Source organism: Talaromyces amestolkiae, assembly GCF_001896365.1.
Source record: "Talaromyces amestolkiae strain CIB chromosome Unknown scaffold2.1, whole genome shotgun sequence".
NCBI lineage: Eukaryota > Fungi > Ascomycota > Eurotiomycetes > Eurotiales > Trichocomaceae > Talaromyces > Talaromyces amestolkiae.
Window position 1 is genome coordinate 1,177,486 of NW_024468038.1, and position 15,376 is coordinate 1,192,861.

At 48.2% G+C, this 15,376-nt stretch overlaps 6 protein-coding genes across 6 annotated transcripts; 1 reads left to right on the forward strand and 5 right to left on the reverse strand.

The window, feature by feature from the left end:
- Positions 1-1,246: 1,246 nt before the first annotated feature.
- On the forward strand, positions 1,247-2,564 carry BHQ10_001672 (uncharacterized protein; the record flags this gene model as incomplete). The annotated part of the gene is made up of 2 exons (XM_040873734.1): positions 1,247-1,777; positions 1,839-2,564. The coding sequence occupies 2 exons, from the start codon at positions 1,247-1,249 to the stop codon at positions 2,562-2,564; spliced, it is 1,257 nt and encodes a 418-aa protein (XP_040730177.1).
- Positions 2,565-3,064: 500 nt separating this feature from the next.
- On the reverse strand, positions 3,065-4,099 carry BHQ10_001673 (uncharacterized protein; the record flags this gene model as incomplete). Its single annotated transcript, XM_040873735.1, has 1 exon — positions 3,065-4,099. One exon carries the CDS (start codon positions 4,097-4,099, stop codon positions 3,065-3,067), a length of 1,035 nt encoding a protein of 344 aa, XP_040730178.1.
- Positions 4,100-4,337: 238 nt separating this feature from the next.
- Positions 4,338-5,850, reverse strand: BHQ10_001674 (uncharacterized protein; the record flags this gene model as incomplete). The annotated part of the gene is made up of 8 exons (XM_040873736.1): positions 4,338-4,521; positions 4,589-4,605; positions 4,654-4,931; positions 4,982-5,128; positions 5,180-5,281; positions 5,406-5,468; positions 5,520-5,664; positions 5,716-5,850. 8 exons carry the CDS (start codon positions 5,848-5,850, stop codon positions 4,338-4,340), a joined length of 1,071 nt encoding a protein of 356 aa, XP_040730179.1.
- A 1,221-nt stretch (positions 5,851-7,071) lies between these two features.
- Positions 7,072-8,237, reverse strand: BHQ10_001675 (uncharacterized protein; the record flags this gene model as incomplete). The annotated part of the gene is made up of 2 exons (XM_040873737.1): positions 7,072-8,044; positions 8,119-8,237. 2 exons carry the CDS (start codon positions 8,235-8,237, stop codon positions 7,072-7,074), a joined length of 1,092 nt encoding a protein of 363 aa, XP_040730180.1.
- A 580-nt stretch (positions 8,238-8,817) lies between these two features.
- Positions 8,818-11,849, reverse strand: BHQ10_001676 (uncharacterized protein; the record flags this gene model as incomplete). Its single annotated transcript, XM_040873738.1, has 6 exons — positions 8,818-9,582; positions 9,778-10,011; positions 10,061-10,549; positions 10,605-11,124; positions 11,185-11,485; positions 11,546-11,849. The coding sequence occupies 6 exons, from the start codon at positions 11,847-11,849 to the stop codon at positions 8,818-8,820; spliced, it is 2,613 nt and encodes an 870-aa protein (XP_040730181.1).
- A 746-nt stretch (positions 11,850-12,595) lies between these two features.
- On the reverse strand, positions 12,596-13,886 carry BHQ10_001677 (uncharacterized protein; the record flags this gene model as incomplete). Its single annotated transcript, XM_040873739.1, has 2 exons — positions 12,596-12,697; positions 12,759-13,886. The coding sequence occupies 2 exons, from the start codon at positions 13,884-13,886 to the stop codon at positions 12,596-12,598; spliced, it is 1,230 nt and encodes a 409-aa protein (XP_040730182.1).
- Positions 13,887-15,376: the final 1,490 nt, after the last annotated feature.

Below are 15,376 nucleotides of genomic sequence, written 5' to 3' on the forward strand. Positions count from 1 at the left end.
ATCCTCATACTCATCGAGCTCGGTGGAAACAGCAGCAAGTAAGATATAATTAAAGGAGACGATCCACCCTTTCTCCCTGATTTTATGAGGCTCGAAAATGACGTGCCTTAGGATTTCGTCTGACGGAAAGCGAAAGAATGGCTGTCCGAGCTCGGCTTGCTCTAAAAATTCTTGTAGAACAAGTTCTAAGTTAATGAGGTCCTTTGATAAGAGAGAGATATGCGGCGAAGTGTAATGAGCTTACTACCAAGAAGTATATATCCTACAGCTCTCGGCGGCACGTGAAATGGTGTTGAGTTTTCCATTGAATACCTTGCTGGAGCTGTAGATAGACTGGATGACATATCACGAATCTCTGTAATCGCACGCTCTTCGAGCCCTTGCTGGTTTACGTGCTGGATGCCCACAGGTGCCTCTCGTAAGAACGAGAAGGAATGTGACGGGCCAATATAGAGCTGCGAATCAGACGCATTCTCTTCACTCGTACTCTTCTCGTGCGATCTTTCGTTGAAGTTCCTTTGTTGGGAAGTGGAAAAGGCAGTCAACGCTTCATCAATGGACTTCGCTAGAAACTGAACTGTGCGTTCTAAGCTGTCAATACGGCTCTCTATGCTTACTTCGGTAGCTGTACGAGATGTCATGGCCCCGACCCCTTTAGTGGTGGATGACGACGACTCTCGCGAATATACGCAACTACTGGGCCACGGCTTGCAAGTACTGCATTTTGGCAACTCTCGTGAACATCTTGGAATCATTAGCCAGAATTAAAACTCATGTGCGCTCAAGAAAGGTTCAGAAATACTTCAGTTTCTTCTGCCGACAAAAGTCACACTACTCCTGTCAGTTTCTGCACAGCTCGACCCGCTCTCGAGATTGTTGACTTACGGCAAATCGAGCAAATCCCGGTGCTTCCATGAAACCGGAGCCCCGAACGAACGTTTCCGGGTTACTGATTAATATTTGTTATACTGATGAGCTTTCAGCGAGAATGGCAAAGTAGTTGGGTTGGTCCAGAGAGTGTAATATCACTGTCCCCGGAATGTCTCCGGAGGGTCCGGATTCAGCCAATCAAAGATGGCGGACTCGGAGCTGGATGTATAGAAAAAGTATAGAAATTTTTACTATATATTGAGGCAGAGAGACCACTTTTTGGAAAGACTCAAAATGCTCTATATTCTATATCATCCATGTCATTCCATATCTCATATGAACATATAGATCATCCTGTTCGAACATATATTTCACCATGACTTCTCCACCCTCCATCGCAATCATCGGTGCTGGACCTGCCGGTCTTCTCTTCGCACGGCTCCTAGAGGAAAATGGACTGCGGGACTACGTTGTTTACGAACGTGATGAGTCGTCCGCCCCTGGTTTGTGGCAGCAAGGCGGCTCTCTGGACCTCCATGGCCCCTCAGGCCAACTGGCCCTCAAAGAAGCAGGTTTATTAGATGAATTCAACAAGGTCTATGCACGCTGGGACGCCTCAAAGATACACATCGTCAACGGCCATTCTGGAGAAACAATTGGATGCTTTGGAGAGGGCCGGGATGCTCCAGAGATTGACCGCTTGCAGCTACGTCAGCTTCTGCTTGAGTCTATACCTGCACATAAAGTCGAATGGGGTCACGGCGTACGCTCCATTGAGATAAAAAATCCCGGAAACTCTGGAGACAGGGATAATGGATGCATTATTCATTTTACCAATGGTAGCTCGGCTACTGGGTTCAAGTTGATCGTCGGAGCTGATGGTGGTTGGAGCAAAGTCCGTCCTCTGGTGAGTCAACATTTGATTGAAAAATAAATAATTTTAACTAAGATTAAAATATTTGGTTTAGATTACTTCCGCAAAGCCGGTGTACTCTGGAAAAATGTATATCGAAGGCCAGCTCTCGCACAACAACCCGGTTTACCGCACGGCCAAAGAGTTAGCCGGGCCTGGGACGATGATGGCGCTGGGCCCTTGTAAGAGCTTAGCATTGCAGCAAGGATCAGATGGAACGTACAGAATGTACTTTGGTCTTGTCGTGCCTGAAGACTTTTACAACCACCGCAGTGGCAATGCCGTGGAAAAGACCGAAGCTGTGCGGGAGCTCATGCTATCATCAGACAAATTTTTCGCAACCTGGGCTCCACAACTCAAAAGCATCGCTGCGAATGTCGAGGGTCCTTTCCGTGCTTGGTCCTTGCACCATCTGAAAGCAGATGAAATCGGATGGAAACGTGATACAGCTCCGGGGGTAACCTTGCTTGGAGATGCAGCGCACCTTTCAACACCGTTCGTAGGCGAGGGAGTCAATTGCGCCATGTACGATGCATTATGTCTGGCTAAATGCCTTGTCAATATTTATGAAGAAGGCTTGGGTTTCGTGGAAGCGAGTTTGGACAAGGCTTTACTTTCGTATGAAGAGGAAATGTTCGAGCGTGGCCGAGACCTCATCCGGCGCAGCGCGGAGAGTGAAGCTGTCCTGTTTAGTGAGAATGCAATGGAGGGAGTGCTAGGGTTTGTCGACGGTGAACATGAGGAATTGTTGTATGATGTGAAGGCTTCTAGTGATAAATAAATTTACCCAGTCTATTTGAGACATTTAGTTCCAAAACTTCCTCTGGTTTGCCCCAAAAGAAGCTACCTATTTCTCTAAAAGCGGCGAGGGGGTGAGCACTATAACGGAAAGATAAATCCCAGTACGCAGGTAATGCAGAGCGTGTTCAGATGAATGATTGTGGATACATGGGTTATTTACTTGATATTGAAGGGCGGTATTGTCAATGAGTATACTATCTAGGTAGGTTGAGTGTGAGTAAGGAAACGCCAGTCTTGTCCTCGGTCCTCAACCGAACTTGATTGAATGGAAGTGAGATATAATTAAAGTCTTGATGAACTTTGAAAGAGACTGATATTCATTGAAGAGTACAGAGAATATGTGTGCGACACAGCTTTTGGTCCAACATGCTTCAAATCTATAGGGACTTAACACCGTCAAGAGCAATGCAAGTGTAAAAAGTGAACTTCATGAACTCATATTCACTTCCCTCCATTACCCTGACCATGCTGATTGGCACCTTAGTTGCCCTCCTGATGACGTTGTCGCTCCTCTCGTCGTTTCTCCGCCGCCCCTGGCGCGTTCAAATACCGCCAGCCCGCCGTGGTCGAATATTCGAAGCGGCCATGATTATCAGGATTCGGGTAGAAGTCCGTCGACATGGACAGCTTGTCGTGGACGAAGACTAAAGTATCCTCGGCTCCTTTTCGCCTTTTGGGCCGTCGCCGTGCTCGCGGTGAACTGGGCTGGCTTCTCTTTGGCGGCGACAGCGTTTCGGAAGACGTATTCGAAGAGTTCTTCGAATACGTATCTGGCATTGCTGCCAGGGATGGGCGCCGTTGGGGTGTTGTTGGCGGTGTGTTGGGAGACGAAGAGATCTTCAAGTGAGTATTTGGCAAAGCCAAGGGTGCATGTATGCCAATAGGTTGGCGTGCTTGCTGGCAGGTACTAACCCAACCGCCGTTCAGCATATAAGCGCCCCCGTTTGTGCCATCGAGAAAGGCTCCGTAACTAAATCCTTGGAAAGATGACTGTTCGATTGGAGTCTGGAGGTCGATCGGCATGTTCACGTTTGCGCTTCCTGCAGTGAAGTCAAACGGTGAGAGAGCGCCTGATGCGGCGAGATTCGACATTGGGAGGCTGCCTGATACGTTGATGCCTGCGTTTTGTGTATGTATCGGCGAGCCGATTGTCGTGTTGGCGAGAGCGCTTTCTGCGCCAGAATTGAACGTCGAGGGGGCACCTGACCTGATATCTGCACTTCCAGCAGTAACGTTAAACGTCGGGGGGGCACCCGAAGTGTTGATGTTGGAGAAGCCTGGTCCGTTCCCGGCAGGCATATCAAAGTAAGGAGCGCCCTCCGGCAGCTGATCTTCTGTTATAAGATGATAATCGTCCCAACTAATGCCAGGCAGTCGATCGCTCCCGAAGCTGGCTTCCAAGCCTGTGAGGTCCCCGTTGGCGGTAAAGAGGTCGTCAAAGAAGCCATTGGGGTCGTTCTCTGAGGCATTGCAATATAAATCAAGAGAATTGCCTGGAAGAAAGGTAGGATTCATCTTGACATGAGAAGAAAAGAGAGAAAAGATGGCTAAGGAGAGAGGAGAGGAGAAAGATGGTGGGAGAAGTGGAATTGAGCAATTGAGCGATTGAGAATAGGAGGCATCCGAGTCTTTATTAAAGAAAGCAAGAAAGCAATTGGGTATAGTACAGGAAGGAAGGAAGACACTGGCCGGAGGGCACCTGCCTCATATACCTCACTCTGCGGCAGGCATCAACTGGCAATTGCAACTCAACTCAGGCAGACAGCGAGGCGCCGACGAACTCCCAGGCTACAAAACCAATTTCTCTGGGTTTCGTACTTTCTGCCATTGACAGAACTGTATATCCATCACTATTCTCAACTGCCACTCGACGGAACGTTGACGCAGAAAGAGCACTCCAGGAACTCAGTTTGTCGGTGTGGAGCCTTCGTTCTAGGCTACTTATGGTCAGTATGGTAGACCAAGGGACCGTCGAGAAAGTCAAAACGGAAGACAGACACTCACAGATAAGAAGTAAACAACTGACTGATCCAACGTGATGTTATGAACCCTTGCCAACGGAGACTCACTAGAGCCGTAGACTGGGGTTGTAGGGACTCGGACCGGGGCACGGCATAGCGACTTAGGTATGTATCGATTACATCGTCTACGGAGATACGAGGGGATTGTAGAGAGACCAGACCAAGCCATTCGGAGACATCGTTACAATAGTCCTCCAAGTCAGCTGGCGAAGACTGCGAGCGCACCTCATCCATGGAAAGGGGCGGCACATTGACGACTGGGTGCGCGATTGTCTCAAGGTGGCAGTCTAGAAGCCTAGGCTGATACTTCTGGAGGGCAGCGGCAGCTAGGTATTGTGAGCAGGCAGCCTGACGTGAGCGTAATAATACATCATACCTTTGTCTAGGGAGGTTTGGGAAAGCGCATTGCAAGCCAGGAGCCAGGTGACCGAGGCATTGAGTACATTTCGACAAGCCCAGACGATCCGTTCGAATCCTTTCTTGCCGTGCAACATCGACGGCTGGCGGAGATCAAGCTCGATTACTAGAAATGTCTTAGAAGTATGACAAGATAGTCTCCGTAAAATGAACTAACCGAATCTTTCCTTTGCATGTTTTCTGCCTCCACTGCGGATTGGTTTTCCTGTGAGGCCGGTGCGTTCGTATTTTTCTCTGCTCATTTGGAGGGTAAGGATTCCTATAGAAGGAACAACCGGTCAGCCATTACCTTGTTCAACACTATGAACCATTCGTCTTTGGCTTATACACTTGAGAAATCTGGTTTATTTTTGGTTTAGTTAGACTGATTTTGGAAAAATTACCTTGCTCTAACGAGAACAAATCGTCTACTCCAGGCCGACCTTCTGACAGCATCGAAACAGATCCTACGAGCATTAGACAGGGGCACAATGGAGTCCACGAGTACTAGTACATACCAGGCTTGACAAAATCGTTAAAAAAGTCACCTTCAATCAATGCGATGAGTGGCATAATGACTTGGATGTATCGTGGCGTTTCGACCTTTTCCTGTATTGAGCTCCATGTCGCGGTGTAGACATCCCTTGGCAGGATAAATTCTGTCTAGACGAACATCAGAAAAAGATCTGAGCCCACATTTGGAATAGAACCTACAGTATGCACAAGCGTATGTTTTGATATTATCGAAAAGGGCGCTTTTTTCGATTCAGGGTTCGCGTCTTCTAGGATCTGGCCAATCGTGATGTAACTTTTTTCATGCGCGGATGCGCCGTCTACAAAGTCGAGCATTGTGGTAGTTCGTATCTAGCTGCTAAGATTGCATGGGTCGGACACTACTGCAATGTTTTCTCAGCGTCGATTTAGATTATCAGAGGAAGCGTGAAACTCGAAAATTTCAATCTTCAAATGAGGCTAGGATAAGCTCAACCTTGTAGAATTATGTGGGGAAGCTCTATGCCCTTTGATAGACCCTTCATAGGCTAATTGAAAAGATGGTTTTGTACAAAACCATCTTTTCAATTTTCGGTTAGCGTCCTTGACTAGCTACATTGACCAGGACTAACTTAGCTAACTTAGTTATGTACTCCGTGCTGACTTAGCTTTGTAGCGTGCTTCATTGTCGAAACGCGCAGCTTGAGCGCTTTACCAGAATAGGCCAAAAAAAAGCACATGTGCGATTTTCGGCTTATTCTGGTTAGCTCCTTTTGTTTGACTAGCTATGTACCAGTGCACTTTGATATCGAAATGCGTGACTATGATTGTGGCACAACCATACAGGTCATCTTGGTTAGCACCCTGACTGGGTCTATTCAGCCGATGATGCTGTACGTAGTCGCTGTGCTGACAGCCTTTCAGGGACTACCCACAAACGTCTTTTTCTTTGGAGCGTGCCAGCCTCCCTCTCAGAGCCGAAAATGTGTTGGTACCACATCAGACCCCAAAGGCGAGCAGAATATCTCCGAGTGTGCTTTAAGCCATTGAAACTACTGTAGCAGAAGGTGTTGTTGAGATACAAGATGAGTTCTGGCGGTAATGACACCAGTGCCATATTTCAGGTAGAAAGAAGTCGAAGAGGTTGCTTGGAGGTACCAAATTCTCGGTGAAAAAAAAAAGGAGAGAATACTGTAATCAGGTATTAAGCTAGTTTGGTGACAACGACAACTACTTATTTTCGCGAGAGACCGATCATGAAACATTCCTGTACAGGTCTTTTGCTGCTAGTTCTCATTCATAAACAAAACCGATCATCAGCCTTCGGCAGACTTACTATGTAGACAGCTTATCGTACTACGTACTAATATCTTCTAAGAACCTTGAGCGTTTCTGGCCTGGCTTTGTCGAACTCGAATAGACTGACAGTCTTTCTAGGCACCTTTCGGTAAGTGGCTGATGCACTCAGCAGGGATCTAGCTTCTTACTTCATCATGCTGTGAAATATCATAGCAAATATATCTGTACAGTAACCCAGAGAGATCATATCAAACACATCATGAATCATTCCTATCCAGCTCATAATCCGCCCCCAGCAGCACCCACAATCCTCAATCCACCCGCATTACTCCCCTCCGCCATGAGCGAATATGCCAGCCAATACCTCGTCGGATGCCACGCAACCGCAGGCACACCCGCACTTGCCGCAATTTTATGCACACTATCCCCTGTCTCAGCATGAAAGATCTCCAGCCCGTTAGGACCAACTTCTTCGCTCGAGCCGCACAGGAACCTGCCATCGAAACTCCAACTTACGCCCCGGATTGTGCCGCCGCCTTCACTTGATACGGTGCGTCGACAGACCCAGTCCGTCGTATCCCAGAGCGATATCAAGGCGTCACTACCTCCGACGGCCAAGTAACGACCTGTAGGTGCGAGTGCGAGTGCTAAACAGGCTGAACTGTGTGCGTTCAAAGTGTGTTGGAGATTGAAAGAAGGATACGAAAATATTCGAACTGTGCCGTCACCTGTAGTCGCGAGGAAATCGAGGTCCGGTGCGGAGGAGGTGGGTATATGATATGAGAACGTAGTCGCATTTGTCTGCGTATTTTGCGGGTGAGACGGTAATATCGTATACGTCGACGCCGCTTTCTGCTCTCCCACCGAAGAAGAACTTGCCCCGTTGCTTACTGCTGGCGTCGACAAGCTCTCCACCGAAACAGGAACGAGTGTATCATCCTTCCTGCCCACTACAACAACCCTTCCATCCGCCGACCACGACAACGTGAACGCCTCCCCGCCAACATCCAATTTACTCACACACGTTTTTGAGCGCACGTCCCAAAATCTCACCGTACCATCGCTAGAGCAACTCGCGAGCTCGGCGTCGCGCACCGGGTTAAAGATCACTTTTTCGATGCCGGCTGTGTGGCCGCGCAGTTCGGTTGAGTAGCGCGCGTTTGCGCGCTCCGGGTTCCAGATTCGGAGCGTGCGGTTTGCAGACCCGGTTGCTATGAGGGTGCCAGTTGGGTTCCAGGCGAGTGTTCGAATACTATGACGACCATCAGTCATGTCCTCCTCCTTCTTTGTGCGTAGAAACTTGCGCGGTTCGGAGGGAGGACGAACGTGTGCGAACCAGGCCCGCGCGCAACGGGATCTTGGTAATTCTGTGTCTTCAAGTTGCCGAATACATAGCCAAAGCGATCTTTGTGTATAAGCCGGCGGTCGGGCTGCTTGGAGGCCATTGCTCAAGCTCCCTTTGTGCGCGTGAAGAGAGCTGGAGCTCCCGAGTTGGGCTGGACGTCGTCAAGTGCGCGCAACTGTACGAGTTGAATAAGATCGTTCGGTGACTCAATTATTATTCCTTATGATACTCTGCTGCTTGATATTTGGTCGTCACGGAACATTTGTTTCATATAATCGTTCAATTGGTGATCTTTATTGCTGTTAGAGAAGATCACGAACGGTGGGACTATCAGTTTATCACTTTATCGACTCTTGGCTGCCTCAGTCTTCAGGCAGCAACATGCTACCACGCTACTTTGTACTGGATATTTTCATCAAAACTCAATTGTATTGTCCTAAAATAGAGATATTTTCGAAATTAAAATCAATATATAAGAGAAGAGTTTTCAAGAATAACAAAGATTACTCCCAGGGTATGAAGACATCGTCACGAGTCAGAAAAGCCAAACGCCATCAGAAGGAGACCACAGTCCAGGTATTCATGAATAATTCACGTATCCTCCCAATATACATATTTGTGCACAGTCCAAGCCTCGAAAAGGCGTACGCCAAAGTAACCTAATCAACAGCAGTCCATTTTCAAGCTTGGTCATTCCAACCATTCCAACCCATGTTTTGAAGTAACAAGTCGAATTGGCGGTCCGAAAAGTTGTTCGTATTGCCCATCATATCCCCGAGTCCATTATTCGCAACGCCGGGGTTTTGTTGCTGTCCTCCCCAGCCGTCATTGAGAGGTAAAGGATTTTCCATGCCTATTGCGTTGATACCAGTGTCCATGGCATTGGAATCAAAGAACGGCGAGAATGACACATTGCCATTCATCGAGAAACCGTCTAGGCCGGTACTAAAATCTATCAGACTTGGGTTCATAGGAGATTTAACATGCACATTATTCAATTGACCGCCCATGGAAGTTTGCTCCATGCTTGGGGGGGTGAATGCAGGATTGGAATGGTTAGAAGACGAATTCATCGTCTGTGGTGACGCATTTTCGGAATGCATATTCTCGCTGCCGCCGCTTACGACAGGTGAAATGTCCATGTCAAAGTTCGTTAACATGGCGTTGTCATCTTGTTGAGAACTAGTGTTGTTGGAATCGGTCGAGTCCAAGGCTGTGTTGCGGGACACGTTCAGCGTTTGCTGGTCGCTTCTAGGCGTGTTGTTCGATCTTTGACGATTGGGGAGGGATCCGAAACTTTGCGAGGACGCCGAGGTGCCGACGGGCGATGAATTGTTTGCAGCGGCATCTCTGTTCAAGTTGACCTCTGCAAGGGCATCTGCTTCTGATGAGCGTATATTGGCAATAGGGTTACAGTATTGATTGCTACCGGTATTGGACTCGACCTGTCGATGTGTTAGTTCCTTTCAAGGATGCATCTCTGTCGGGAAGTCAAAAAGAAAAGGTGATTGCGATCAGAGTTGGTGGGTTATCAACACAGAAGAGAACTTCCGTAATTATTTTGAGAACTCTTTCTGACAGGGATAACAAACGATCATCATAAAGCGAGGGGAAAACGGCGAGAGCGAGAAAGCACTTACCGCTTCTTTACTACGCATACTTCGCATTGATGACCCAAAAGTTGTCCCACTCAAGTCGACATCTAGTTGAATGAGGAAAGACTCGGTCAATGCACTGAATTGCTTCAACGCGCCTAATGCTGTGAGCAGGAATTGTAACGAAGATTTGACTGCCTGGCCTTCGGGTCGGGATTTGAGATACTGCACGAAGACTCGAGCAGCGACGTATAGACAGAATGCGCTGAATGGATTCAACTTTGAAAGTATTAGTTTATAGCTAGCGACGTGAGGAGCACGAACTTACCAGAGAAAGATCGGTATGGCTGACCATCTTCATGATACTAGATATTTGGTCTGCCGCTATGATGCACCTTCTTTTACTTTCTGCGGCAATTTGTGTCATATTCTTGTGCTTTTCCGCTTTGAAAATGGCCGCTTGGTGTAAACAGATAGTAGACGTATGTATAGCCATGTTGGAGAAGATGATATTCGGATCTGCAATGCCTTGAGGCAAGCGAAGTGAGTGAGGAAGTGAGAGAGAAATGTTTAGTAGAATGTTGTCGTAGGCGCGATGGCGTTTCCAGAATTCCCCGTTCACATCATCTTCTCGGTCATGAGGGTCGGGTCGGTGAAGATGCGTCAGATTGAGACCAAAAATGCACGCCATAACAGCTACACTACCCAAGGGAGACAGATTGGCGATATCTCCGGCTAATACATCTTTCAGCGACGGCGCCGTTTCCGGAGTACCTGTCAAATAAGCCTCTTCGCTTGAAGGCAGGTTTGTCATGATCTATAACACAATGTCAGCTCTTCTCTACAAATTCCCCTATTCGAGAAACACATACATCTCTCTCGTCAAACACCATTGGCCATCCAGTTCCAATACTTGCATATCGGTCTTCAGAGAAGCACATCCAAAACGTCCGTCGTCGTTCTTCTCTTTCGACCCAGTCAACCGGTGGGGGAACGCAATGCTTGACGTCCAATCCGACTCCATCCAAGCGATTGAAGCACATCATAGCCGCCATCCTCGCGCCGCGTCCCACGCTAACCCATGCTCTTGGGAAAAACATTTGTTTGAACTCGTACAGTGAAATCAAAACCCAGGCTTGACAATGGCTGACACTGACCATATGCTCGCCATGACCTTTCATTTCGTCCAAATGGGCATACTTTCGAGCTCGAGCATAAAGATGTTCTTCTAAGAAACTGTATTTTGGCGTGATAGATGCAGCCAATGCCCACATGATATAACGTAGACAAACAGGTGGGCGCATGTGGGGAGCTAAATTCATGGAAGCAAAGAATCGAGGACGATGAATCATAGGATGGGATGGGTGGATCTTTGTGAAGAAGATATCGAATCTTGTATCGTAGTCAGTGACTTTTTGTTTTCTCAGAACCGACTGAAGTAAGAAAACTTACAACTCATCGATAACATCCTGGGTCGGCAATGGCTCTTCCAAGCCTAGACTAATAACCTCCCAGGACGATTCATGATCAAAAGTCGAGTTTGTGGTAGAAGCTCCATTTTGAGAACCTTGTGGTTGCCTCATGGCATCTGGAACTCGTGTTGTCGACCCGTTTACAAAGCTCATGAGATTTCCTACTCCTGATAAAGGATTCGATGCTGTTGGCGGCATGGATGTGTTGGGAAGAGCGTTGCGACTTGTCTCGTTCCAAGAATTCTCTGGCTCCTGGTTTTTCAAGAGAATTTCGACTTGCGCTGATTGGAGTGATCAGTCAGCTCTCCCTGAGCAGCAGCGCTACCAACTCGATAACATACCTAACCGTGCCTCCAACTGCTTGACATATCCCCTCTTCGGTCCACTCTTCTTGCGCACTTCATCATATGCACAATTGTGACCCACACGAGCACATGTCCCGCAACTCGGTTTCTGTCCGTCACATCTCAATTTCCTCTTCCTGCAGACGATGCATGCCATTCGTTTCGGACGAGGGACGGGGTTACCGTCATCTTCGGTGGGTGAAGTGTTGCCGCCTGTGTTTCCGGACTGTGATTGAATCGCATCTTGCGACATGGACTGACGGGAAAGGTCGTTGAAGTAGTCGTCGTCTTGATCCGCCATGATCAAATGGGGTAAGTATCGCGATCGTAGATGGATGGGCTGCGGTTTCCTCCCGTTGTGAATCTGGAGGCTGTCCAAAAGTATCAAGCCCTCAGGCTGACTAAAACTCTCGAGGAATAGAATACCAAACTACCGTACTCCACGAAGCATATACAAGTTCAGTTATCGATATTTGAGTCGGCGGGKGGATATTCAAGAGATCGCAGTCGCCATCTACCTACTGATTGGAAAGACAAAGATACGGGGAGTCCGGATTCAGTAAGGTCGGTCAGATAAGCAGTCCAACGCGCGCTTTTCAGCACTACCCTCAACAAGCTGATGGCGGAATCTTTCGATCTGCAATTTGTCGAAAAGTCAAGTCTTGATCATGCTGAAGTTCGATTGCTGTATGGTAGTTGCTTCGAAAGAGAGATAGAGTGACTGCCTAAGGGCTAAGGCCAGTGAGCTGAGCATGTTGGCTGATAATTGGGCGAGGGGGCCGTTGGATGGGTGGATTAGTAAGGCCCAGGTCGGACGATGTTCTCCGACATTCCGACCGTTACGATGCAGGATGATGACATTGTATAGAGACAATAGTTCAGAGAAAAAAGAATATAATACAAGTTATACAGAAGCTAGTCCCATACTCAAACTATACATTGTCCCATAGCAGAACTCCAGAAATGCCTGCATAGAGACTAAGCAGGGATTAGTCCCACATATCCTATGACAAATTGAGGAGAAAGCGAGCAGATGTAGTATCGATTTTAGTTGTAGCCTCTGCGGCGCTTTCCTTGGTTGCGCACACGAGGAACGACGACAGCCTTGTTGATTTTCCATTTGGGACGGGTCTTGTAACCGGATTTGGTCTATCGTAATATGTCGTTAGCAGACGGACAAGGCACGGAAAGCATGAAGGCTAGAACATACCGGAATACCCCAAGGACTCTTCGGGTGCACATTACCCTTGGATTTACCACGACCACCACCGTGAGGATGATCCATAGCATTCATGGCCAAACCTCGTACAGTTGGGCGAATGTTTAGCCATCGTGAACGACCAGCCTTTCCAAGCTGTGTGTACTGGTAGTTGGGATTGCTAGCAACGCCGACTGTGGCACAGCAGTCCTTGTGGATCAATCGTACTTCACCGCTCTGAAGACGGATGGTAACGTGGTTGGCATCACGAACAGTCTTCTGGCGATCTCGCTGGGTGATTCTCTTTTGTTCGGTCTCGCCAGTACCGGCCTCGGCTTCTAATTGTTGCTTGCGTTCCTCGTTCTTTTGTTGTTCGGTTCCCTTGGCGATGACCGTAGCAAAGGTACCTGCGCTACGACAAAGCTGACCACCTTTGCCCGGTCGTAAACCGACATTGAAAATCAGTGTACCAACAGGAATCATGTGGAGAGGCAGGCAATTGCCTCTCCACGCTGTTCGCGCAGCAAGCACACCAGGGTCGATGACTCCACCCATGCTCTTCCACAGATCATCGGGAATACCGGGCATATAACTCTGAATCACATCACCGGCTCTCATGCCATCGGCGGCTAGAATATAGCTCAACTTGCCATTGCTTTTGGCACGAACCAAAGCGATATGCGCAGTTCGGCCTGGATCGTGCTCGATTCTCTCCACGACGTGTGGGCCCGGATCGTTCCTGGCAAAATCTACCATTCGAATTCTCCTCTTGTGACCACCACCTCGATGTCGCACTGTAATTCTGCCGGAATGGTTACGACCACCCTTGGCATGACCTCTTTTGGGGAACGTCAATCTGTGTACAGGACGACCTTTCCATAAGTGGTCGTTGATCGGTCGCCGCAAATGTCTCACACCGGGCGTGCGAGGTTTGTATGTTCTGACTAAAACACCGGCTTCGTCTCGGGTTGGGGGAGGTGCGAAAGCGATACTCGGATCGAAGGAAGAGGTATCTTCGACGGGAGGTCGTTCGGTCTCTTGGATCACGCTCGAATACGACCGGAAAGATGAGAAAGAGACGCCACGAATTGGCAGCTGTAGAGCTCTTAAAAAGAGGCGAGGCTGGAATGAGACCGCCATTCTGATAGCTACTTGTGAAGGTCGACCGAAGCCGCAGTTAAAATTTCAATAGAAGGAAAGGGCGGCCAGCCTCTCCTGTAAAAGTCGAGGAGAAAGATTAGAGAGAAAGAAAACCACGCTTATAGCATGGCACCAATGAACCTTGACCTTGATGGCGGAAAATATAATCTGCTCTAAAAGAGCCCCCAGGTCATAGCAGTTCAATTGGTCAATCTCCTTATTGATGTCGTACCTTCCGATCTTTTGATGGCCCGGCGGAAAAGTAGAGTGTGGCTTGGAGATATACCACGTGATCCAAAGCATACCGCCACAAGTTCCTGGCAGTCTGTGTGGCTGGTGTGTATCACGTGACTCTTACACGGTCACGTTGGCACGTTTGTTGCTGGGGCGACGCTGTGTTTTGAGGCCCACTCGCGCGCTCCTCGCATGCTGAAAAGGACCCGCGTATTTTTGGCGTATTCTGCTTACCCGTCATTTACATAGTATGGCTTTTCGTGACCGAAAACAAAGCTCTTTTACCTCTTGGCCGCGTTCCTGAGCGGCAATCTGCAAGTCATTTCGAGCGTGAAAAAGAAACGAGAAAAAACTACCCGTATGGTACCGTCACGCTGTTCCAATTGCCCGTCTTCTAGTACAAAACTGGCAGTCGCGTCATCACCTACTCCTAAGCTCCAACGAAGCTACTTTACACATCGCGACTTTCACGTCTCTTCTTCTCTTGATACTCTTTACCGACAACGACCTCTCACAGCTCCTCTTGTACAGATCGTCATTCCTGCCTCTGTATTCAATTGCCTTTCAGCTTTATTCGGTAAGCAGCATTTTTCGTGTATTCCAATTTCCCGTCATCAAAAACGACGCGAGGTTTGGCCTGGCTGGCAGTGGGGCCTATTACCGTCACTGACACCAGGATCCACGCTAGAGCCCAAGCCAAACATCGCCTGTGTGTCCGTCAACCTCTTCAAATCTGCTCCATATCCGCTACCTTCACGCTGTGCTCTCATTCCCTCTTCCCTCATACAAAGACGTGCACATTCCCCAATCTCTTTTACTGACTCCATCCTCACCTCGACTGTACAGAACTGCTTTACTGCCACATTCACCACGCTTATTGCTTACTCGTCGCGCTAGATCGAACGTGACTGAAGGTAAAAACCCTGTCAACAACGCGGTTGAAGCTTTGATAGGTTTGATATTGCTCGTCAATATTGAGCTGTTGAAGTTTGAACGCACTTGCTGATCTGTCTCTGGTAGTCTTCTCGCCATTGAATATCTTTCCACGTGTGGTATGTCCAGGGATACTCCTCATTCTTTGATATCCACAGCTAGATCCAAGGCTAATGGAATGCAGCACGACTACTGTGACAACCGATCTACACCTCAGTCACCGGCTGGTACATTACCTTGATTTGTCCAGTCATCTCTTGCTGCATTGTCTTTTGACGCGTTCTTTTCCTTGACATCGATTAATATGCCTCCGGTAAGCTATT